General features: G+C 41.8%; 1 protein-coding gene across 1 annotated transcript in view; it reads left to right on the top strand.

Annotated features, from left to right (window-relative positions):
- LOC130123240 (contactin-associated protein-like 5) overlaps positions 1-24,979 on the top strand; it is a 149,073-nt gene that overhangs the window by 44,837 nt on the left and 79,257 nt on the right. Inside the window, exons 3-8 of the mRNA XM_056292381.1 lie at positions 3,476-3,623; positions 9,513-9,716; positions 16,219-16,394; positions 16,995-17,141; positions 23,077-23,344; positions 24,548-24,697. Of these exons, the coding sequence (XP_056148356.1) occupies positions 3,476-3,623; positions 9,513-9,716; positions 16,219-16,394; positions 16,995-17,141; positions 23,077-23,344; positions 24,548-24,697 (1,093 nt within the window). The remainder of the gene's footprint in view (positions 1-3,475; positions 3,624-9,512; positions 9,717-16,218; positions 16,395-16,994; positions 17,142-23,076; positions 23,345-24,547; positions 24,698-24,979) is intronic.

The following is a 24,979-nucleotide window of genomic DNA, read 5'->3' as shown; positions in this document are numbered from 1 at the left end:
TTGTTAGAAGTTGTTAAAAGTAATGTGAAGTTGGTAGATTATTTAAAGAAATTATTTCTTTAATGTTGTTAAAAAATGCAAGCAAGTATGACCAATTTCATTTTTAAGCCGGTTAAGTCAAGTCAATTTTATTTGTATAGCCCATTATCACAAATTATAAATTTGCCTCAGGGGGCTTTAGGGCAATACAACATCCTGTCTTTGGACCCCCGCATCGGATTAGGAACAACTCCCTCAAAAAGCCTTTAACAGGGAGAAAAAATAGGAAGAAACCTCAGGGAGCGCAACAGAGAAGGGCTCTCTCTCCCAAGACAGACAGACATGCAATGGATGTTGTGTTTACACAAGTTACAGAATACAGCATTGAAAGGGGATAACAGAATTATAATGGAATTATTAAATAGATGAAGAATATGAGGATGAGGAGGATGCCAAGCAGTGTCCAGATGCCACCGGAACAGCCTAGGACCCGAGCCATGCAACCACTATCACGCAGTGATGGGCAGTCAGGGGAGGCAGGGTAGGTAGTGCCTCACCCAGGCTGATAAGAAGGAAAAAAATCATGGTAGTTACCTTTTTTATCTATTATTTATTTATTTATTTTTAAATTTAATTTGTTAAGATTGTTGTAAAAAAAAATCATGTAAAACTTGTTGTTTTGTCAATAAAAGGCAAAAGGCATGCCCTATTCAGAATGGCTTGCTCCCAAAGCTAGCATTCATGAATGCAGGCTGCTGAGGCAGAGTCTGCTTGTGCCTCTCTGGCACAAATAAATATAGTTTACTTCCTATCCAGCCATGGACCTCACTGTATGTTACTGCTATGGAGACCTGACAGGAGGACAGACTACACATGCACACAGGGGAGACTCGCATCACACCATTCACATACACAGGAGAAGAGACAAGAAAAGACATTAGTCACACATAGTGAGAGAAGGCTATATAACATTGAAACAGTATATGGATTCACATATTAAAAAACAAGCTTACTAATGATGACCAGGTTTCACCAAATAAAAAAAAAACTATATCCACTATAGCTAAACACAATAAGAACACTTAGTGGAAAAACCCACTTTGTTGGCTCAACTTTCTATCTTTGGCTACTGTAGAATGTTGGTAACAATAATATTAAAATATTGTTGGTATCATCTATACTTCACCATTGTGCAAGGTAAGACCAAGTGTTATGTTCATATCATATCATTAATTTATGCTTTGCTCTATGTGCTGAGACCAATCCCATCATAGCTGTATAGTTCTTTACTTGATGCAAGACACCTCCTGCATGACCCCCCCACACACACACACACACACATTATTCGAAAACTCAAATTTCGAGTTGTAAAATTATGCACTAGTGCAACCCATAGTATCAACATACATTTGCGTTTGTACAAGTAGGACAATAGAATCAGGAAATGCCCCCTAAACTGGCATTTTTAATTATACAGCATGAACAACAGCAGATTAATTATGCTTCATGCACGGACCGCTTGAGCACCCCTAAAAAGAGTCTAAAATTGTCAGGATCTTATTTCATTCTTTCCTTCTCCTCCTATAGACTTCTGTCCTTTCTTTCTCTTCTATCTCACTTGCTACCCTCAGTTTATCAGGCCTCTTCTCACTTTCTTTCTCTCTGCTCTTCTCTCCTTTCACTTCGGCATTTCAGCATAGCTATCAGAATCACAATACTTTATTCATCCCCGAGAGGAAATTTGGTCCTATTACAGACACTCACGCTCTAGTAAAGAAAAACTAAAAACTAACAACAAAGTAGAAACAAAGAGAAACAAGAAAAACAGAAATAAAAGATAAAATAAGAAGTAAAACTAAGAAAAAAATATAAACATATATGCACCATAAATCAGCTAAATCTGTTACACAAACGTTATCTCTAAAAATTTCAGAGAACTTCCACCATCTGAGAGTTTAATGGTGAAAATAGATGAAAAGATGTCTTAACAATTTTTAAGAGGTCCAGCCCGCAAAATTGTCTCGCGGGGAATACATAATATGCATCTCCAATGCTTGTCTTTTTAAAGGCATTGCGTTGATTCCAGATGGGACTTGTTCATTGTGCAATGGGCATGCGCAAGTTTACAATGTGCAAGCATAAGCAATCATGCTATGGAGTGCGTATGCTGTTTCTCCAGTTATAGAAAACACCTGGAAAATAATAAAAAAAAATATAAAATTGATTAAATGTGATGGAAATATCATTGAGCTTATTGAAAATTGTAAGGTTGGGTTACAAGATTTTAATTTTACCCACTAAGGTGTCATTTGTTGTGTAATTAGTATGATCAGCAAGCAGTTAAAAGTTACACAGTCCATTTAGAGACTGTTTAGACTCCCACTGATGGTTCATACTGAATGATATTTTCAAGGACTTTTCTAAGGACATTTTCCATGATGTTTACTTTGTCATGAGTTCCTAAAAGAGTGTAAACCCTGTTAAAATTGATGGATGTTGTGATTGGTAATTAGAATAGAACAGAATATGCTTTGTTACTAATTTTGTACATACAAACTACATACAAATGGAATTTACTCTGCATTTAACCCATCCTAGCTGTGTAGCTAGGAACAGTGGGCAGCTGCCGTGCAGTACCCGAGGACCAACTCAAATTATTTCTTCCTATTGCCTTGGCCAGGGGCACAAACAGGAGTATTAACCCAAACATGCATGCCTTTTTGATGGTGGGAGGAAACCCATGCAGACATGGGGAGAACATGCAAACTACACAGGTCCTGGGTTTGAACCCAGAACCTTCTTGCTGTGAGACAACAGCACTAACCACTGGGCCACCATGCTGCCTTAAATGGACAAATCAAACATTTCACAAATGAATCATTGTATGAATGGATAGAATGGATATTTAATTTTTGGATGGATTTTGCGTGGATAGATGGATAGGAACATGCTAACATAATAATGTTTGTCCAGACCATCCCAGGTAAAATTGATGCAAGCAGACAGACAAGAAGTCAAAAACAGACAGACAGCTAGCTAATTTGTTTTGAGTTATGTTTTCCCAGGTCTTTTGTATTATTAGTAATGAAGACAGAGTGAGAGACAACCATGTAGACAGACAGACATACAGATAGAAACACAAGCAACTTGTCACTGTTAATTTTTTATTTGAAAAGAAAGCCATTTTATTTTCTCAAATGTATTCTTACAATGAATTGTACAAGTTACAATCAAATTTGTTCTCTCCATTTAATCCATCCTATTGTATAGGAGCAGTGGGCGGCTGCAGTGCCCGGGGACCAACTCCAGTTCTTTCCATTGCCTTGGTCAGGGGCACAGACAGGGTATTAACCCTAACATGCATGTCTTTTTTCAGGCCTTTCCAGGTAACATGAATTTAGACGGACAGACAGAAAGGGAGGGAAGCATGCATACAGACAGTTAGACAAGCAGACAGACAGACAGCTTACATGCAGTTGTCTATGTTTCATTTTAGGTCTTTCCAGGTAACAGTAATGCAGACAGTGTGGTGCATTACAAGCTACAGCAGCCAGTGATAGCGCGCTACCTCCGCCTGATCCCTCTGGACTGGAATCAAAATGGACGAATCGGACTCAGGCTGGAGACCTATGGATGTCCTTACAGTAAGTTTTAGTTAGTTTAATGTTTTTATTTCAAGTTCAACTTTATTATCACGTGTATTGGAATACAAGGAAATTCTTTTGCTCTGGCTCTCTGCCTTAACACAAAGGACACAATGACACACCATCCCGAAAAAAAAACTACTAACAACATCTAACAATACTGTACATAGACTATGTACTCATGGATTCATACATTATATACACAATATAAAAAAGTACACAATAACCCAACAATGTAAGGTGCATATGGGGGATCAGCTGTTCAGCACCCTGACTGTCTCTGGAAAGAAACTATTACTGAGATGGTTGGTGTGTAATTTAATGCTCCGGTAATGTTTTTTAGATGGAAGGAACGAGAACAGAACATGAACAGCGGGGTGGCTGGTGTCCTTAATGATGTTTTGGGCTTTCCTTTTGCAGTGAGTGGTGTAAATATTATGAAAAAGTGGTAGTTCTATGCCAGTGATTTTTACTGCTGTCTTTACAGTTCTTTGAAGCAGTCAGGTTGCCAAACCACACTGTGATACAGTTTGTCAAGACACTGTCCATAGGACTGGGATAGAAGTTCACAAGAGTTTTGGTACTCATACCAAAGCTCTTGAGATGCCTCAGAAAATACAATCTCTGCTCTGCCTTCTTCAGGATGCAATTGGTGTTGAGAGACCATGTGATGGTATCTGTGATGTGTAAACTAAGAAATTTAAAACTGTTCAAAATTTCAACAGATGACCCATTGATGGAAATAGGAATAAGATTTTCTCTGATCTTTCTAAAATCAACATTTATTTCTTTTGTCTTATTGACATTTAGAGAGTTTGTTATCATGGCATAATTTGGTTAAATCTTCCACTTCCATTCTGTAGGCCCTCTCATCACTGTCCCTTATTAGTCCAATCACTGTGGTGTCGTCTGCAAACTCAATGACACTGTTATTGTTACAATTGCAACACAGTCGTGTGTAAACAGATTGTACAATAAGGGACTGAGACAGCAGCCCTGAGGCACGCCGATCCTAAGAACAAATGTAGATGAGTATGTTTTACCTGTTCTTACAGTCTGGGGCCTGCCTGTCAGGAAATCAAATAACCAATTACAGATAGAGTTGCCCAGACCAAGACCTCTGAGTTTCAGCACCAGTTTGGGTGGTATAATTGTATTAAAAGCAGAGCTGTAGTCACTAAACAACTTTCTGACAAAGATATTTTTATTTTCAAGGTGTACTAAAGCAATATGTAGAGCAAGTGAGATAGCGTCATCTACAGATCTGTTGGAACAGTAGCCAAACTGTAATGGGTCAAGGGTGACAGGAATGTTACATGTTATATATGATATAACCTATCTTTCCAGACAATACATAATAACAGAGGTCAAAGCAACAGGTCAGTAATCACTAAGGCAAGAGACAGGTGTTTTTATTAGGTGCAGGCACAATAGTCATTTTCTTAAAACACAGCAATATAGTGGCATAACAGCCAAAACTCTGCCAATGTATTGTTTATAAGGGTGGGGATATCTGCAGTCAGTTGAGACTAAAGAGGTCACTTAGAAGAGTGATGAAATGTTTGTCTCTCAATAAATGTTGTGTCCAGATGAACTGATTCAACTTTCTTTGATTTTCTTACCTGGATTATTGAACATGCATAAAGACAGAGGTTAAAGTCCCCCACCACAGTTGAAATGGCCTCAGGGTGCAAGTTCTCCTGCCTGCTAATGACTCCATACAGTGTGTCCAGCATCGCTGTGGTAGTAGCATGCAGCAGTATGTAGACAGCAGTGTTTTTCTGTTTATGTGTGTTCACATAAAGTTTGTTCATTTAAGCTATGCATGTCTGCCTGCATGTTCTTTATACTCTACATCATGAAAACCAGCCACTTTTGTCATTGTACAGTTACAATTAAATTTGTTCTCTGCATTTAACCCATCCTATTATATAGGAGCAGTGGGCAGCTGCAGTGCTCGGGAACCAACTCCAGTTCTTTTTCTATTGCCTTGGTCAGGGGCACAGACACAGGAGTATTAACCCTAACATGTATGTCTTTTTGATGGTGAGAGGAAACCAGAGCACCTGGAGGAAACCCACACAGACATGGGGAGAACATGCAAACTCCAAACAGAAAGGGCCTGGGATGGCCTGGGATTTGAACCCAGGGCCTTCTTGGTGTGAGGCAACAGCGCTAACCACTGGGCCACCGTGCCGCCCATCATTTGTCGTAATGGACTCTGAAAGTTTTAAGATTAATCTTAACAGTGCTGTAGAGGCTCTGGAAAATGAGAATGCTGGCAACATTCCTGGTCTCATCTCAGATATAAAATTTTTTTTTTAAAAAAAATCTGAACATTTTCTTTTGGAGAATTACAGCTAAATTTAATTTAATGTGTTGATAATTTTAGAATGCACCATAGAAGGGAGATTTGAATAACTAGCCACACGTTACATGTCTAGGACAATTGGTGTTACTGCAGCTTGTTTCCCTTTCTGTGTCATAAGAAATGCTCCAGTACCTATCCTAATTTTTTTTTCAAATTTGATGACCGACATTTTGAGCTGCTATACCTCCATGATTTCACATTTGAACTTGGTCCAAATATTTGAATAATTATATTCCTCTAGCGTATTTTAGTTAATTAACTACCTGGTTAGTGTGCTTGCCTTTGGAAACCTGCATTTGTTTCCAAGTTTGAAATGGGAGTTGGATCTTACACATGGCTTGCTCGTGTAGACGTTTTTCTTATTATAGGCTGCAGATGTAGCACAGGTTTTACGTATATACAGTATGCTGCTGACCTGATTAGAAGTATAGATCAATTAGGGCATCCGGGTGGCGTGGCGGTCTATTCCGTTGCCTAACAACATGGGGATTGTTGGTTCGAATCCCCGTGTTACCTCCGGCTTGGTCGGGCGTCCCTACAGACACAATTGGCCGTGTCTGCGGGTGGGAAACTGGATGTGGGTATGTGTCCTGGTCGCTGCACTAGCGCCTCCTCTGGTCAGTCGGGGCGCCTGTTCGGGGGGAACTGGGGGGAATAGCATGATCCTCCTACGTGCTAAGTCCCCCTTGTGAAACTCCTCACTGTCAGGTGAAAAGAAGTGGCTGGCGACTCCACATGTATTGGAGGAGGCATGTGATAGTCTGTAGCCCTCCCCAGATCGGCAGAGGGGTTGGAGTAGCGACCGGGACGGCTCGGGAGAGTGGGATAATTGGTCAAGTACAATTGGGGAGAAAAAGGGGGAAAAAATCACACAAAAAAAAAGTATAGATCGATATACGGGCATGTGAAGGTATTTGGTAAGTACCAGCAACAGCAACATTAGCTGCTTGTCTGTCTGTCTGTTTGCCTGCCTACTTTGCCTTGAAGAGTTGGGGCAAATTTGTGACACCATCCATATGTTCATAGTGTCCATCCAGATGGTCCCATTTAAAATTATTTGCTTCCTTATTTATTTCCCTTTGCTACAAAGGAGGAGTAGATATGCCAAAGTGTACTGCCTCACTACTACCTTGTTTTGGTTAACTAAAAACGTCTGATGTTCATCAGTGCATGCTTCTGACACATTTTTGCCTTTAAGCATTGTCATGTTTGCCTTGTCTTTATTTAACCTTTCTCACGTATCCTTTTCATATTGTTTGTACTTAAACCATGAAGTGTGGTGAGATACCAGATTAATTCGATCCTCATTAAAGTGGTGTTCTTTGCACAGCCTCTTATATAAGAGTTTAATGATCCCTTGGGGTTAGCAGAGAATGGTTTCGATCCATCGATCTCTAGGTGATGGCCCCTACAGGCTTCTGCTGCAAAGCACTGCTGTTTGTCACCAATGTAGGACATTAAACCCAAAGTCCTAGCTTAGGAGGAAACAACATATTGTTCACAAATAAGTCTTTAAGTACACTTCTCAAAAACAAACCATATTGTGCTCATTCTGTGTGGAGGATAAGATTAATTTTCTCTTGCTTTTAGTGGTTAATCCATAAAATTCCAAATTTTATTTTCATGATATATTTGCGGAATAGAAAGATTACATAAACAAACCAGTTTGTTGAATCCATGATGTCCATGAATAGCATGATGCCAACACATCTAGAAGGAGGTGGATTTGGAGAGAGATTTAGAATTATTTGTTTTGATTAATAGACTAGAACAGAATAGCTTCTCAGTTGTTCACAAGCATATCTGAACTTCAGTTTGATGTCTAACATGAATATCCGCATTTCAGTTCGGCAGCCACTTCTTGGCCAGTATAAGCAGGCAGTGCAGTAAATCAGATCCATCTAGCCAACACTTCAGAATCAGAATCATGTTTATTTGCCATGTAGGTTTGCACACACATGGGATTTGACTTGGGTTTCGTGGCTCTCTCGGTGTGCTTAACATAGAATAACAACCCTACAACACAACAATCTTCAGATATGTACACAAGGATTGACTGTATGCAGGCGAAATAAGAGGCAATAAAGTGCAATGGTGCAGAGAATATATCAAGAGATGCTGAAATAAATGTTAGCAGGTTACTTACATGCCTGAGGTAGATGGACATTCATAATTTCTCTTTTAATATCAGGTTCTCAATCCTTTTAGCTCTTATCTTCATATTGCCTTTTTAGGATACTAAAGAAGGAATCACTTTTTCCCCTTGAAACGATCCAGAACCCCTAATTGCTTACATTTTAAGTGCTTTATAATGTTAAATGTTTTATCATTGCTTTTTCTTCATAATTGATTATTAACATTGGAAAAGTCAACATACAATTTGGATGGAGAATGAATGCATGAGAATAAAGCTGTCAGCTAGTGTGACTTATACCAAGTGAGGGGGCAGCTGTAGCCTTTTGTTCAGAGATGCTGCACAAGAATCCTTTCACTGCCCTACTGCAAAAGTGCAAAATGGATGACACATCAAAGGCATAACACATTAAATTGTTTAGCAGAGATTGAACAAGACTACTGCCCCACCAAATTGTAACGTTTTAAAAGGACATTTCAGTTGTTCAATCACAGAATGTATAATCAATTCAGCTGGACACAACGTTTATTGAGACGTTTCATCACTCATCTAAGTGACCTCTTCAGTCTCAACTGATTGCAGGTATCCCCACCCTTATAAACAATACAGTGGCATAATGACCGAAACCAACGATTGGTTTCATATGCAAATTACCATGACCATTAATTATAGTCACAATGGCCATGTGTGCTATACACAGAGGATTGGGGAATAGTTGAAATCACAGCATTGTAAAATGGCGACAGGTGTACTATTAGCCCCCCACCCCCCCGGTTCAGGGATGGCCGTTCTCTCTTAACATAGATGGCCTCTTTGACTCCCTGTTCAAACCAGCGTTCCTCCCTATCAAGGATGTGCATATCCTCATCCCTGAAAGAGTGGCCACTGGCCTGTAGATGGGTGTAGACTGTGGAGTCCTGGCCTGACGCATTAGCCCTCCTGTGTTGTGCCATCCTCCCATTTTCCCAATAAACAGTGTCCAGATGAACTGATTTAATTTACTGTGATTTCTTTACCTGGGTTATTGGGCATGCATCAAGACATTCAGTTGTTCAACACTTCAAGATCTAAATATTGTGTGTTTGTGTTTGATACTTTAGTTCTGAATGCCTTGCAAATGCTGAAGCTCGGAATAAATACACAGCATTTTCAATGCATTTTGAATGAATGTCGGAGTAAGAGCTCTTTCTGTTAGTTCTTTTTGTTTAGTATAGTTTATTGGCAGGAATGATTGTCTCAATTCTACTGTAAGGTGAAGAAAGGAGTGACAGTAAATAAAAACTTACATTATTCCTCCAGAATCTCCCTCTAATCTTGTTTCTCATCGTTTTTGAATCTAGTCTAAAATTACAACTATACTGTCTGTTCCTGTGCTGTAATCCAGGCTCAGATGTGGTGAGCTTTGATGGAAGCAGCAGCCTGCTCTATAGGATGAGTCCCAGGCGGAGGCAGACGGCCAAAGACACCATTTCTCTGAAGTTTAAAACCCTGAGGAATTCTGGGATACTTCTCCATGCAGAGGGCCACAGAGAACACAGCCTGATTCTGGAGTTAGAGAGAGGAAAGCTATTCCTAGACCTCCGACAAGGTAAGATGTAAAAATCACTGCTGTCACAGATTCTGGGATGATGTGCCAGTGTTTGACAGATGTTAATATCAGTTTAAAAAAACAAAAAAAAAACAATATCTTTAAATTGAAAAATGTTTAGGAGTTTAACTGACATTGAAGGATTTGCGATTATATAACTCTTTTACAATCTGGGGAAAGTAACTTTAAGTTAACCCGTGCAGTTTTGCATTTTAGTTGATTTTGGCCAGGCATTTGGAGACAAGTGGTAGTGTTTCTCAAGCTCATTTTCCATAAATCCCATTACACTGTCACAGAGTACACATCACCACACAATGCATGTTTTCCTGGTTTATGCATTAAAATGGCAAGACACAAGAGAAGGAACAAGACCACAGAAAACTATTATTTTTACCGAAACGGTAACGTCAAAATGTATTATTGAATTTGAATTAATGGCGTACATTTCTGTAGCCTTAGAACAGTTTGTGTTAGTAGAAAGAATGTTAGGGCTTAGGTGAACGCGCAGACCCAAGGAGGCAGGAGACAGTGCAGTGGTGCTAAAACGGGTTTATTCGGCTTAGCCAAAAGGTCGGCAACAGGGAAAGGCAGGAGGCGGTGACTGAAGGCAGGCTGGCGCCTTCCCAGGATCTGGGCTGAAGCAACGAGGATCTGGAAATGGCAAGGGGGAGAGTTTGGTCAAGGAATAAACAAACCAACGGCGAGAACGCTTTCTCGGGAAACTTCTTCTGGATAGGGTACGCAGGCACTACCGATGAGACGGAATTATTTGGCAAAGTTGTGAAGACTGAACCAGGCTTTTATGGAGGAGAGGTGGGTGATTGCACATGGGGATCAGGTGTGCCTTGCTGCACTCAGCCCAGAAGTAGGTCAGCCCCGCCTCCATGTCGCAGCCCATCCTGCAGGTACTCGGAGAGAGGGAACACTCAGACCATAACAAAGAATGTCCCATCCTGTCCAAAAGAAAACAAAACTCCCTCAATTTTGAAGCCACAGTGTTTTATCAAAGAAAGGCAGTATCCATTCAGTGAAACTTGTGTTAGGGCTTTATTCCAATGGACCCCAGTGGACTACTATAGTCAAGTATGATTAATGGCCCACACAAAGTGGGGCAGAATATGTTTGCTGTGTGTGTATGGGTGTAAATGGCGTTAAATCAGTATTGTGACAGGTAACATATCAGACTGTCAGACTGAATCGTTACCATATGCCAGAATGCTCATCAGCCATCCCACATAACTGATGAAGAAGACACTATCTCCGTCTTCATCCTTCTATCCAATCATCTCTTTCTATTCTTTGTCTCTCTGTCTATATTCTTGTTTTCAGTCATCCCTCTCTTCCACCTTGCCACTTCTCAGTGTTCATCTCTGCACCCATTACTTTCCCTCTCCATCTCTAACTTTCTATATCTGTTATATCTGTTCATCCTCCCCTCTCTGATTTATTATAATCTCACTATCTGCTCATTGCTAGCATGTCTAACCCTGACAGCGTGGGTGGCGACAATAAACTTAGTCTTAAACCAGCATCATGGTGTATATAAAATGGAAATACAGGGTGAAAAAAGAAATATAACCTTTATTATACGGTAGAACATTTAATTAACTCATTCAAGTTAATTTAAGATGATGTAGAACTTTGCACTGAGATTAAATCTTTGCATTGAGATTCAAAATTAGATCAGAAAATGCCTGATATGACCAAATTTTAACATTATTTTGGATTTTTTTAACTCTGCTTTTCATGCACATTGTATGCATCACAGATCAGGGCTGCCAAAACCCCAAACCATTTCAGATGTTGGTGCTCAGTGTTCAGTAAATAGCCTACAGCAATACTTAATAGAACACAGTGATCCCCACTCTATTTGCCTGTGGTGTATTTGAAGATTAGGAATAAATACACTGGCCTATAAAATAAATGCTTGCTTTGCATGAATTATCCCATTTCCTCCCTGCTTTACATTTGTCAAAATGTCATCCTACTCCACCACAAAGTAGCTCTCACAAGCCCATAATCAAGCTTAATGCTCTCCTGTCACTGATACACCTCTGGGTGGGACGTACACTCAGGCTTGGTTCATGCTGCAGCAGTGCATTATGGGTAAAATATGTTAGGTGAGGAATTAAAATGGTGTCAGGGGCAGACAGTAAATATGTACAATGATAGCAGAGAAGGGAGGGCTAGATATAATTTATGTGGAAGTGAAATTCTGTGTATATTTCAAGTCCTTGGGATTTGATTCTGTCTGGACAGCATTCAAGGCTTTGTTGGTACAAATAGGGCATTTGGTTTGCAACATGGTAAACAGTTAGGTATACATCAAAGATTTTCTTGCTTTCTTTGGTTTTCTTACCTGGATTATTGAGCATGCATAAAGACAATTAGGTATACACTTGACATGAGTAAACCATTCAGAAAGATACAAGACAAGTGAAAATGAAACAAAGGCTTTGGTTGAAAATTGTTGGACAAGAGAAAAGAGAGTTTTGGACTGGGGAGTTTACAGTTTGTGGAATGAATGGGAACTTTAGTTCCCAGTCACATTTTCCCTTCAATGGGTAATGAGCTTGGTTGATGATTACCCGGGCGGTTGATGATTACCCGGGCTTCACATGTGACATGTTCTCCATAAACTACATGGATATCTGTGAGGGCGATCTGCTGATAGTATAATCTGCTTGACAATTTCATAACCAGTTGGGTGTGCAGATATCCAAACCAGGCCACTTTAGAGCAGGCCGGGACTGATGTATGGTAAAGCATTGCCAAGATAAGAAATTATGCATACACTGGAATTGTAGCTGTATATTGGTAAAGGTTTGACCAGAACGGTCTTTGTCAGGCAAACAGCCAAAGGAAGCAAATGTAGATGTATAAATAGGTTTCATATTCTTACTATGCTCCCCATCCTTAGGAGACTTTCCAACTCTCTCAGTACCAACGTATCTAAATGCTCTTATATTTTGACCTGCTTTTTTAAAAGGGGTGGCCACTAGACTATGCCTCGCCTCATTTGAATGTTACTTCTTTGAACATGAAATTTGATGCATAAAGCTTGAGTGCTTTTACCAAGAGAAGACAGGCCACATGGACATCAAATCAGATACTATGTAAAATTTAATCGCAACCCGTATAAGGGTGGTTGAAAAATCATAATTTACGTGTTAAAACACGTTGATTACGGGCGTCCGGGTGGCATGGCAGTCTATTCCATTGCCTACCAACATGGGGATCGCCGGTTCGAATCCCTGTGTTACCTCCGGCTTGATCGGGCGTCCCTAAAGACACAATTGGCTGTGTCTGCGGGTGGGAAGCCGGATGTGGGTATGTGTCCTGGTCGCTGCACTAGCACCTCCCCAGTTGGTCTGGGTGCCTGTTCAGGGGGGAGGGGGACCTAGGGGGAATAGCGTGATCCTCCCACGCGCTACATCCCCCTGGTGAAACTCCTCACTGTCAGCTGTCAGGTGAAAAGAAGCAGCTGGCAACTCCACATGTATTGGAGGAGGTTTATGGTAGTCTACAGCCCTCCCTGGATCGGCAGAGGGGATAGAGCAGCGACTGGGATGGCTCGGAAGAGTGGGTTAATTGGCCAAGTACAACTGGGGAAAAAAAGGGGGGAAAATCCTCCCCAAAAGAAAGCACACACATTGATTACATTCGCCACACTTTGTCTCTGTCGGGAATCAGGATTCAGGAACACTTTGTCATTTCATTTCATGTATTTCTTTACATGAAATGAAACAAAATATCATTTCCCGCAGCCCACAGCAGTGCAACACAAAGACAAAAACACATATTCAAAAATTACAAGAACTTCAAGAACACAAATGCTAACTAACACATATATCTAATCTAACACATATATCCAAACTAAACAAAGAAAAGAAAATCGCTGTCCAAGGGAACTAACTCCAGCCAGGATGACTACCGGTCTGCATGGGCTAGCAGTTAGCTTAGCCTGCCCCGCTTCCGCATCCTGTCAGACCGCCCTCGGTACTTCCTCCTCAGGCGCAGCTCCAGACAGGGGCCGTGGTCCTTGGGCCCACCGGACGCAGCAGACCAGGCTCCCCCAGGTGATCCAACGCCAGCTCTCCCACCCAGACATCCTCAACACACCTCCCTGCACTCCACATGATGACACCAAAAACCCCACAGTCAACACCAGGCAAGGCCGCCACCAGACCGCCCTTGGTGTTATTGGAACTGCCGATTTGCATGGGCTAGCAGTAAGTTTAGCCTGCCCTGCTTCTGTGTCCTGTCAGACTGCCCTCGGTGTTACCTCCTCGATCACAGCTCCAGGTAGGGGCGTGGTCCCTGGGCCCACAAGATGCAGCAGACCAAGCTCTCCCAGCCGATCTAGCACCAGCTCTCCCAGCCATCAAATGAAGACAAATCTTAAATGCAGATGTGGACAAAGATACTGCATGGACAGTACTGAATGAATTTGTGCCCCCATCTTCCCACATGGATACTGGGTGAGGCCACTGCAAACATGAATTTGCACTGCCATCGTCCCACACTGGAAGCGTAAATTAATTTTGGAAGCTGTGAGCAGTTTCATGTAGGAACTATTTTCTTAGACCGAACTACACCTACATGAAACCGCCCACAACAAGGTCTGTGGATTATCTCGAGTAACTGGGTCATGATTTCTGGAAAGAGACATTGCTGTTGAGTTTTCCAAATGTATTTTTTTGGCGCTTTGAGCAACACAAGCCGAGTGCCATCCAGTTCCATTGTATTCGAGAGAAGGCAGGCATCTCTACAGCCGACATCTCCAAAACTTGCCAACTCACACCAAAATGATTTAGATGGATAAATAGCACTGCAGGTAAGAGGGGAAACGTTTATTTTTGATTTTGGGGTGAACTGTGCCTTTAAGCGCTCGGTTACTGGAACGATTTCAGGATGGCAACAGTGCAATATAGTCAAGAGATCAAACATTTTATAAATTATGAACATGCATACAGTCCAGAGAGGCACAGCATCCACAGTCTTTTCTGCCTGCTCTCTGAAAGAAACATATGCAGACACATGACACAGAAATTACATATTAATCCTATATAAACATGTGTATATGTGTAATCACTTTGATGTCTCCCCTCTCTCTCTACTGTAGCCCTTTGCAAAGTATCAGACTCAATGGATAAACACTGTTACCATTCTGTCTTTGTCTGTTATTGTCTCTCTCAGATGTTAATTCCATCTCTAAACAGTTCATTCTAATTTATAGTTAATAAATGAGTGCATTTAGCTCCATCTAACTCTCCCTCTCTCAACAGAAACTCTCCTCTTTCCCAACGCTGTGGGGGGTGCAGAGATGAGTCCAAAACATCCACTCTGCTTATGGTTATCTGTCATTCACTGTGTCCTGCTATGTTTTTGCTCCATTTAACTAAATGCACAGCATAACTTAATGGGCTCAAATCTATCTGTATCTACGTACATGCCAGCAAGCAGATAGTGTCTTGTCTTGTGAGGTTGTTTCCTTTATGGGCTTGATTCCTTTCCATACCCACTCAGATACTGAGATACAGAACAAAAGCAAGTAACGCAGTTGTGGCAGGGTGGGGTGTGGACCAGTTGCCCTGTGCTGTCGTAATTAACTCAGGACAGATGAATTGGTTCCACACCCCAAATGAAGATGAGTCTCTCTATTGAAGAGACTTTTAATGAAATATTGGTTTTAGTCTTTTTCATATGTTTTTAACTCTGGTATTTTTAAAATGTTGTTTTGATAAATGGGCTGTTGTGCCCTCATTTATGATCTGTGTCCGTGATTCTGTGCCGGGGAACCCAGGTAGTGGCAGCATATTGCCACAGCAGGCACACCTGCATGATAAGCCCCACAGCATTCACATAAGCAGCAACATAAGACATGATGCAGACATTCATTATACCTGAGTGTAGATCACAGGCGGAGTTTATTCGGTGCCACTAAGATGGAGTGAATAAAAGTCACCCCAAGTCAGCCATTTTTCATCTAAAGGGCCCGCATCTGGCCAGAGGAGAGACATGTAAGGTTGGAATAGATGAGATGGGAAAGTGGCTCTCAATCAGATCCTTGGGGGGACCCCCAATACTACTGGTTTTCTATTATGCCAGGTATTTAATAGCATTCACCCATTGTTCCAGTTATAGAAAAAAAATGGTTAGATAGCTGGAATGCCGGAGGACCAGATTGAGCATCACTGATATACATCATGAGCTATGGTATTAACCCTAACATTGGCACTAGTTGGGATGTCTAGGAGACAGTGTGACTGTAGCCAGGAGATAATGTTACCAGATTCCCAGTTGTAAAACCAAAATAGAATGGTGATTCTACAGATTTAGATACCCAGGTGAAAACAGAAATTAACAAAACATAAAATAAACACTAAATAAAAAAATATTCCTCCTGCTGCTCTTTCTATCCTTTTTCCTCAACTACCTATTTGCCTCTTCTCCCTCCACCTCATCCACCCTTCCCTTCCCTACCCCTGTCTTGTTCCAGGTCAGAGGTTGTCTGCTGACAGTCAGCGTCTGGTCTCCCTCGGCAGCCTGCTGGATGACCAGCACTGGCACTACATATCAGTGGAGCGCCTCAACACTCACCTCAACATCACTGTGGACAGAAGCACACAGCAGGTGCAGGTCCCAGCAGGGCCTTCCCACTGGGACATTGACCAGGTGGGGTAAACTAGGGTGTCCAGGGGATGGAGGTACCCAGCACTTAGAATACATAGAGACTGACAGACAGAAAAACAAAACCGCCAGACAGGCAGCAACAGATAGCTCAAAACAGACACAGACAGACAGACAAACAAACAAAAATAAACAGACAGACAGACAGACAGACAGATACAGACAAAGAGAAAGAAATATAGTCAAAAATGTTAGTGTTGACAGATAGAAAGAAACAGGTAGGTAGAGAGAGGAATACAGAGAACTAGATGGACAACCATCTAACTGGACAAACAGAAAAATAGAGACAGACAACATGCAGGTATAGAGAGTACAGACAGGCAGACACAGACAGGACAAACAGATATACAATCAACTGACATAAACACGAGCACAGTCAGATGCATGAACAATGAAACACTCTTGCAACATGCTCTTGGTATCATGCGTATCACTTCCATCTCCTCTGCATTACTGTAAAACTTGCTGATGAATTCAAATAATGTAATAATAACTAGTGTGTGTGTGTGTGTGTGTGTGTGTGTGTGTGTGTGTGTGTGTGTGTGTGTGTGTGTGTGTGTGTGTGTGTGTATTGCCCAAATGCAGCTTAGCGTGGGAGCAGAGCAGAACCACAGGTCTTTGAGACCAGTGTCCTCCCAGAGTAACTTTCACGGCTGCCTGGAGAACCTGTTTTACAATGGCCTCAATCTGATACACCTGGCTAAACAGAGGGATCATCGAGTTACCGTTGTGGTGAGCTAGTTTATCACCTGGTACTTATAAATATATATTTACCTGACAGACCCGGTGAAACTGACAAACCATGGGGTTATTACTGTCCAGTCTAGTAAATACAGTCATCCCTGCATTAACCTGATAGGTCTTCATAAGCTAATTTAGTGTCTAATAAGTTTAGATCTATATTAACCTGTTAGAGCTAGTTAAACAAAGAGGTCATCTGGTAAAGTTTCTGGTAAGATATATAATAGCCAGATAGTCCTAGCTAAACAGAGGAATGTAAGTTTAATACTAATGGCAAGTTCATTTACTGTTTAATACATAGTTATATACTGTTTTATAAGTTATAGATCTGTTTTAACCAGATGGACTTAGCTAAGATACCATCAGGATTACTGTAAATATGAACTGCTTTATTGTCTAATAGTTGTAGGTCTACATTAACCTAGGACCCAGCTTAGCTAAACAGAGATGCAATTGGGCTCCTTAACAACAAGCTGTCCTGTTTAGAAGTTATGGACTAATGTGATCCACCTAGCAAAAAGAAAAGACCACAAGGTTAGTATAACTGTAAACTGGCCTCACACCCCAGTACAGTTTCAGATATGTGTTAATCTTATCCATTTTTGCTAAAGAGAGATAACTTTACAGCTCACAGTTTACATTGAAGTGTGTGTTTGTGCATGCATGTGTGTTTGTAATTGCATATTTATAAAACTCTCCACTTAAAAACCGAGCTAAACAAGACTGTGCAGGTGTAATTTTAAATGTGAATGAAGGCAGGCATTGCACAGTCCATTTGAAATAGCAATCTGATACTTCCGATCACCGCGGGATCTACCTTAAGGGCAGGGGCCCCTGAGCGCAAAAGGGCCCTCCGCGATGGGGGGGGGGTGTGCACCTTTATTTTATTTTTTTATGTCGGCCTCCACGAAAATATCGCAAAAAACTTGACCCGTGTTCTTGATCTTGATCAATATCCAATCAGAATTAAATAAAAGTTGTTTCCAAGAAATTCAAGTCACATGATTGATTGTTTTATTGGTGAGATCGCTGGGCAGGTGGTGACTGGTGAGTACGCAGCATTGATTGGCTAATGGTCAAGGTGGGTGGGCATAGAGAGCAGCTGGTTTACATAGCACAGATTCAAGACCAGTTTTTCTTAGGCCAAGTCAAGGTTAAAAACAATGGAATTGATTTTACCTGACCCACTATCAATTAGGTTGTGTCAGTGAGAAATGTGTGGGAAAAATTGCTAAGCAGCAAAAAATGGACAGCGTTACCCAAAAGCCAAACAAGGCTGCCAAAAGAAAGAAAAGAAAGGAAAAGGGACTGAAAGAAGTGGCCACATTAAAAAAAAAAAAAACCCCACTAATAAGTAGCTTTTTCAAAAAAGCTAAACAAAGTGAAGAAGAGGGCATTCTGATGGAGCACATCGAGCTAGCTAGCAGTAACGATAGCCTGGAAGCATCTATCATCGGCTGCAGAAGTGCACAGTGTGATTCTGAGGACTTGAACACAGAGTTTGCAAAGAAAAAGTAAAAAACGAATAACTTCTAAAGGTAAGAACCATTTTATTGTGCTGCCTGTGCATTCAGCAGTATTATCTGTTGTGATGGTGTGTTGCTTTATATTTTGTGGATAAGTTTATTTGATATGCTATATGCATAACGTATATTGCATCACTGTGGTGTGATGCTGTTATATTGTGTGAGAGTTGGTTTGTCAAGTTCATTAAATGTTGGTTTTTGCAGTTCTGTATGAAGTTGCCTAGCAGGGCCGGTTCTGTGGGGGTAGCAACGGGAGCAACCACACCGGGCCCAGGTCTGGAGGGGGGCCCAGAAAAGAAAAAAAAATTTCTGCGCTGATTCTGCTGTAAGTGCAGTTATTGTTAATTGTGCGTCTCAGCAGTGCAAAGAGGCCCTGTATGTTGCTCCTCCTGGCAGTTTCCCTATTGGCTGATAACTATTTATTTTCAAAAATGTATCAAAAGTTGTGTCGTCATCCCCCTCCCCCATGAGTTAGTATGGCCTATGGTGAAGATGTGAAATTCGGTTCTACTAACCAAAAAAATGTCTGGAAACAAATCTGGTTGTAAGAAAAGAAAATTACAGAAATGTAAGGTAGAAAATACAAAAAAAAGAGGCAGAAAACGCAAAGAAGGTATACGGTGCTTGGCTTAATGTTTGGGCAGCAGAACACTTGGAGGATACTGTGGATAGCAATGAAGCTAGCACATCCACCACATGTGCTAACTCAGCAGCAGAGGATACCGGAGCGGACAGCGACCGTGGCGCTTATGCTAGCACCTCCACCGCTATCGAGAATGCAAACGACCACTGAGAATCTGTCGAGGAAGAGGGAAGTCGCGAAAGTGATGGGGAGCGTGAGTTTGACTTATTTGATCCTGCACAGTGGCCAGACAGAATGCATGATGATGACATCAGAACGGACATAGTCAGAAATAAACCACTGCAGGTGACCGATTTTGATTTCCCTAAAACGGATGGCTGTCGTTTCACACCAGCTAATTACACCAGGACAGTCGGTGCCCTAAAAGTACCTCGGCCATGGTTAGTCTACTCAAAGTCTGCCAATGCCGTCTTCTGTTTCTGTTGTAAGTTGTTTGGAACTGACAAAGGGATCTTCACTACTGGTTTTTCAAACTGGGTCAAGTTATCAACGAGACTGACAACACGAGAATTATCGTTCTCATCTTGAGAATTTTTCAAAGTGGAAACTCTGGAATTCACTTTGGCTACTGGTACAACGATTGACAGCCACCAGCAAGCAGAGCTTCTCAGTGAGAGACAACGGTGGCATGAAGTGCTTAGCAAAATTTTGGGTTGCATCATGTTTCCTGCATTACAAAACCTTGCATTTAGAGGAAGTGTCGATCGCCTTTACCAAGAAAACAACGGCAATTTTCTTAAGCTTGTGGAATTTTTGGCCAAATATGATGCGCCATAAGCACGACATCTCAGTCATTCCAAGACTACCCACTACCTCAGCAAATACATTCAAAATGAGTTCATTGGACTCCTAGCTGAGGCAATGTTGGAAAAAATCATGCAGAAGGTCAAAACAGGTGGATATTACAGCATCATGATGGACTGCACACCAGATGTGTCGCACAAAGAACAGCTCTCTCTCATTTTGCAATATGTTACAACAGACCAGAAGGTAGAGGTGTATGAGAGCTTTTTTGAATTCATTGCTGTGAAAAGCACAACGGGCGAAGCACTTGCAGATACACTGCTGGAAAGGCTGGCTAAATATGGCATTAACATTGATGATTGCAGGGGACAATGTTTCGATAACGGGGCCAACATGAGGGGTGTGCACAGGGGAGTACAAGCAAGGGTGAAGCAGGTTAACAAGCGGGCTTTCTTTGTGCCCTGTTGCCCTCACAACTTGAATCTGGGCATTGAGCATGCAGCTGAGTCCTCAAACGAGGCCAAGAATTTTTTTGGAGTGCTAAATCGGCTATACAAATTATTCGGAAAATCAACGAAACATTGGGGGATTCTTGAAAAACATGTACGCATCACACTGAAACCTCTCTCAGAGACCAGATGGAGTGCTCGGGCTGGCGCAACAAGAACGGTAATTGAGCAGCTACCCCAGGTCATAGATGCACTCATAGCCGTCAGTGAGGATAGCGCCTGTGATTCCGAGACCACGTCTAAAGTCACAAGTCTCGTACAGGCAATTGAAACATTTGACTTTTTGGTCAGCTTAGTTGTTTGGCACAAAGTCCTCAATACAGTCAATCAGGCCAGTGTCGTCCTGCAGTTACGACATTTGAGCATCGATGATGCAGTAAGAGTTGTCACAGCTGTAAAAGAAGAGATGGAACAATGTCGACTGAATGGTTTCCAAGATGCTGTTGAAAAAGCAAAAGAACTTGCAGGGAATATTGACATTCCACCGGCTTTCCCTGAACATCGTACATGATGCCGAAAATGACTTCCCGGTGAAATGTCAGTCGATGAGCCTTTGACAGGGGAGGAAAAGTTTAGAGTGAGCTTTTTCAACTGCTTGATCGACACAGTGATAACTGAGACAGAAGAGCGTTTTTCATATTTGAGTCAGTGCAATCATCTTTTCCATGTTTTGAAGGACATTACAAATGTTAACCTGATTGACAACCACAGAGAGGCCTGTGAAGAGCTCGCGGAGTTTGTGGGGGTATTGATGGTGGAGAACTGGACAGTGAATTTGGATTTTTGTCACGTCTGCTCCCAGCTGATGTAAAAAAAACCTCTGAAGTGCTGGATTTTTTAGTTGAGAGAGACATGAAAATGGCATTTCCGAACACTACTGCCGCTTGCCAGGTGTTTCTCACAATTCCATTCTCAGTCACAAGTGCAGAGCACTCTTTCAGCAAATTGAAATTGATCAAGACATATTTGAGATCAACGATGTCCCAAGAAAGACTGTCTGCATTGGCTGTGTTGTCCATCGAGAACCATGTGGCAAGACAGGTGGATTACAATGACACAATTGCAACATTTGCAGCAGTCAAGACACGACGCGTAAAGTTTTAAGGTAAGATAATGAGGAGGACTTTAGAATAGCCGGCTGTGGCATGGTTGCTTGTAATTGTGTCCTGTGGTTGATATTATTTTGAATTGGTTGTTTCTTCTGGTAGCCTGTGCTCACCCCACACACAGCTGTGTGGTGTATGCGTGCGTGCGTAGGCCTAGGCTTTATGGGTGTTGGTGGTTGTCACGGTCGTGCATGTCTGTGTTTTTTTTGGGTGGGGGTGGTGAGTGATGGTTGCTCCCCGGCCCAGAATAGCATAGGACCGGCCCTGTTGCCTAGCTCACTTAGTCAGCCTTATTTTGAAACATGCATTCAGCTGTGCTGTGTGATTACCTTAGGATGGCATTGTTGTAAGCCTATTCCTAGTCAGTCACATTATTATGTATTAGTAATAACTGGAGTGCTGTCTGCCTGGGTGGTTTTCAGTGTCATACACTGCCTTGGGATGATTTAATCCATTGTTTCCTTGTCTTGTGATTTGTGAGTGAAATGGCAGTACTTGGCTATTGAATTGTATTGGGATAATACAACAACTATCCCATTTTCTCACGATCTATTTTTAACTTAAGAACAAAATCAAAACAACAAAAACTGCCTGTTATTGGTTTTCTGATTTTAGCTTTTTAAAACAACAATGAAATAACAAGTTGTTATTGGTTTTCTGATTTTGGATTCTAAATCGGATAGGAAATGATCAAATGATACACGAAAGCTCATAAATAATGAAGGTGGGGTTTAATGGCTGCGGTGGTTGGCATGGGGTGGGTGAGGTGTGTGTGTGTGTGTGTGGGAGGCGGGGCTTCAGTGCCCAGGGGCCCCTGGGGGTACTAATCCAGCCTCACTTCCGATAGGGAACCTGGACCATAATAAATCACTACAATTGCATTACAAATTATTTAGTGTTATCACCACCATTCAAAACAATGGGGCAGCTTTGTCCCATTAATGATATCCCTAAACCTTAAAATGTTTTCTCTTCTGGTGTTCTCTTTGTTTCTGTATCTCCATGTCTCTCTGCCTTGCTGTCCCCCTATCTCTCTATACTACCTCTCTCATTGTCTCTGCTCCTGCTCCCTTTTCTGTGTTTCCCTGTCTCTTTCTTTCTCACTGTCACTTTCAGCTTTTGACCGCTCATGGCTCCTTGGTAACATTGGGTCTTTAAGTTTTTTGTTTTGGTTTTTTTTTTTTATTATAATTTTCAGTTTGCTCTTCTGGTGCTCATTCTAAGCTTGACCATTACCAGCACGGCAATAATGTTCTTCTCTTTAAAGAGAGTTTCTGATGATATCTCAATGACATAAAACCAAACAATCACAAGTTATCAATATTCATGTTTCATTTTTGCATGTTTCTCTACTGGACCCTTACTCCCGACCTCACCTCCTTCACTCCTCTTTCTCAGGGAAATGTGACCTTTATTTGTACTGAGCCACTCTCCATTGCTGTGACCTTCACCAGTCCAAAGAGCTTTCTCCAGCTGCCGGGGACCACAGACCTGTCATTGGGAGGGATGTCAGTGGGACTCCACTTCCGAACGTGGAACAAAGCAGGGTTGTTGCTGACCTTTGACCTCCCAAAACAAGAGGGTGTGGTCTGGCTGTATCTTAGTAAAGCCAGGCTCCATTTACATGTCCACAAGGATGGCAGAGCCCCAGTGGAGCTCAGTACAGGTCGGTCTATCCCCCAAATCCTAAACCCTAACTTCCACATTAACCTAATGCATTGTCTACTTGTTTTGAATGTTGAATTATTTTTCATGTTCTTCTCTTATGCCTCATCATTGTCCCATACTTTTAATTATTTTCTTGTCTTTTTAATTTTGCTCTACTGGTATTTTTTCTGCTATTGCTGCTCTTTAACGCTAAAATTTTCTGGAGCTCTGATATACCCCTATAGAAATAAATTACGTCATATTATGACAACCTCGTACTTTTTTTTTTGTCCCCCTTTTTCTCCCCAATTGTATCCGACAAATTACCCCACTCTTCTGAGCCATCCTGGTCACTGCCCCACCCCCTCTGGCGATCCGGGAAGGGCCACAGACTACCACATGCCTCCTCCGATATATGTGGAGTCACCAGCCACTTCTTTTCACCTGACAGTGAGGAGTTTCGCCAGGGGAAGTAGTGCATGGGAGGATAATGCAGTTCCCCCTCCCCCCTGAACAGGCACCTTGACTGACCAGACGAGGCGCTAGTGCAGCGACCAGGACACATACCCAAATCCAGCTTCCCACCCGCAGACACGGCCAGTTGTGTCTGTAGGGATGCCCGACCAAGCCGGGGGTAACACGGGGATTCGAACCGGTGATCCCCGTGTTGGTAGGCAATGGAATAGACTGCTACGGTACCCAGATGCCCCAACCGCTTACTTTTATCCCTAACTTCTAGCCTTTAACCTCTCACACCTTTGGGCAGCATGTTCATTTGGGTTTCAACTTGGGTTTTAGCTGTTGTTTTGGCATGCTTCTCCCCTGCAGGAATGTTCTTGTGCAAGACACTAAATCTCCAATATCTCCATGAAAACTGTTCAATAACTGGCTGAATGCTTTAAGCTCCTACGGAGGGAGACAGTCTGAAAGAGAATTCACTCACCGAGTCAAAGTATCAAAACCTGAACCTAACCCCTAACAATATCTACAACTATATCTTGAAGGTCCTTGTTTGTAAGGAGGACAGGTTGGTCCCTGGAGGATCCAGCATGTCAAGCATAAAACAGAAAGTAAAAAGTCTTATGTCAGATGAAGGTTCAACTGAATTTTTCTATTTTTAGCTGGCAAAGAAAAGGCTAACCTTAAAACGGAATGGGAAGCTTTTGTCAATTGAAACAGTTACAATCAAAAGTCTTTTTTGCATGTGTGTCTTTGCTTCCAGGTTCAGGTCTAAATGACGGTCAGTGGCATTCTGTGGAGCTGAGCTCTAGTCAAGGTCATCTATCCATCACAGTGGATGGAGAGGAAGGAGCCACCGCTCACGCTAGCCCAACTTTTCCCATCAGCTTAGGAGGTTGCCTCATTTTTGGTGGTAAGGGGGAAAAAATTTGCATACTGCTGACGCTTTCTAAAGGTTTAACAGCATTTTTGTCTACCCCGCTGACTAATATTATAATAATAAAGATAGTTTAATGTCTTACCCCCCCTTTGTATTGCCTGTTGCCGTTAAATATTTTCACACACTAATGCACAAGACACAATAGTGTATTAATAAGTCTAATTATTAAAAATGCTTGACAAATACACTTGGTATGTCTCACTTGTTTTTGCAGGCAGTTGAGTCATTGGGCCTCATTCAGCAATCATTCATACG

Source organism: Lampris incognitus, chromosome 13 (genome assembly GCF_029633865.1).
Source record: "Lampris incognitus isolate fLamInc1 chromosome 13, fLamInc1.hap2, whole genome shotgun sequence".
NCBI lineage: Eukaryota > Metazoa > Chordata > Actinopteri > Lampriformes > Lampridae > Lampris > Lampris incognitus.
Note: the sequence above shows the minus strand (reverse complement) of the source record. Positions and strands in the feature narration are given on the sequence as shown.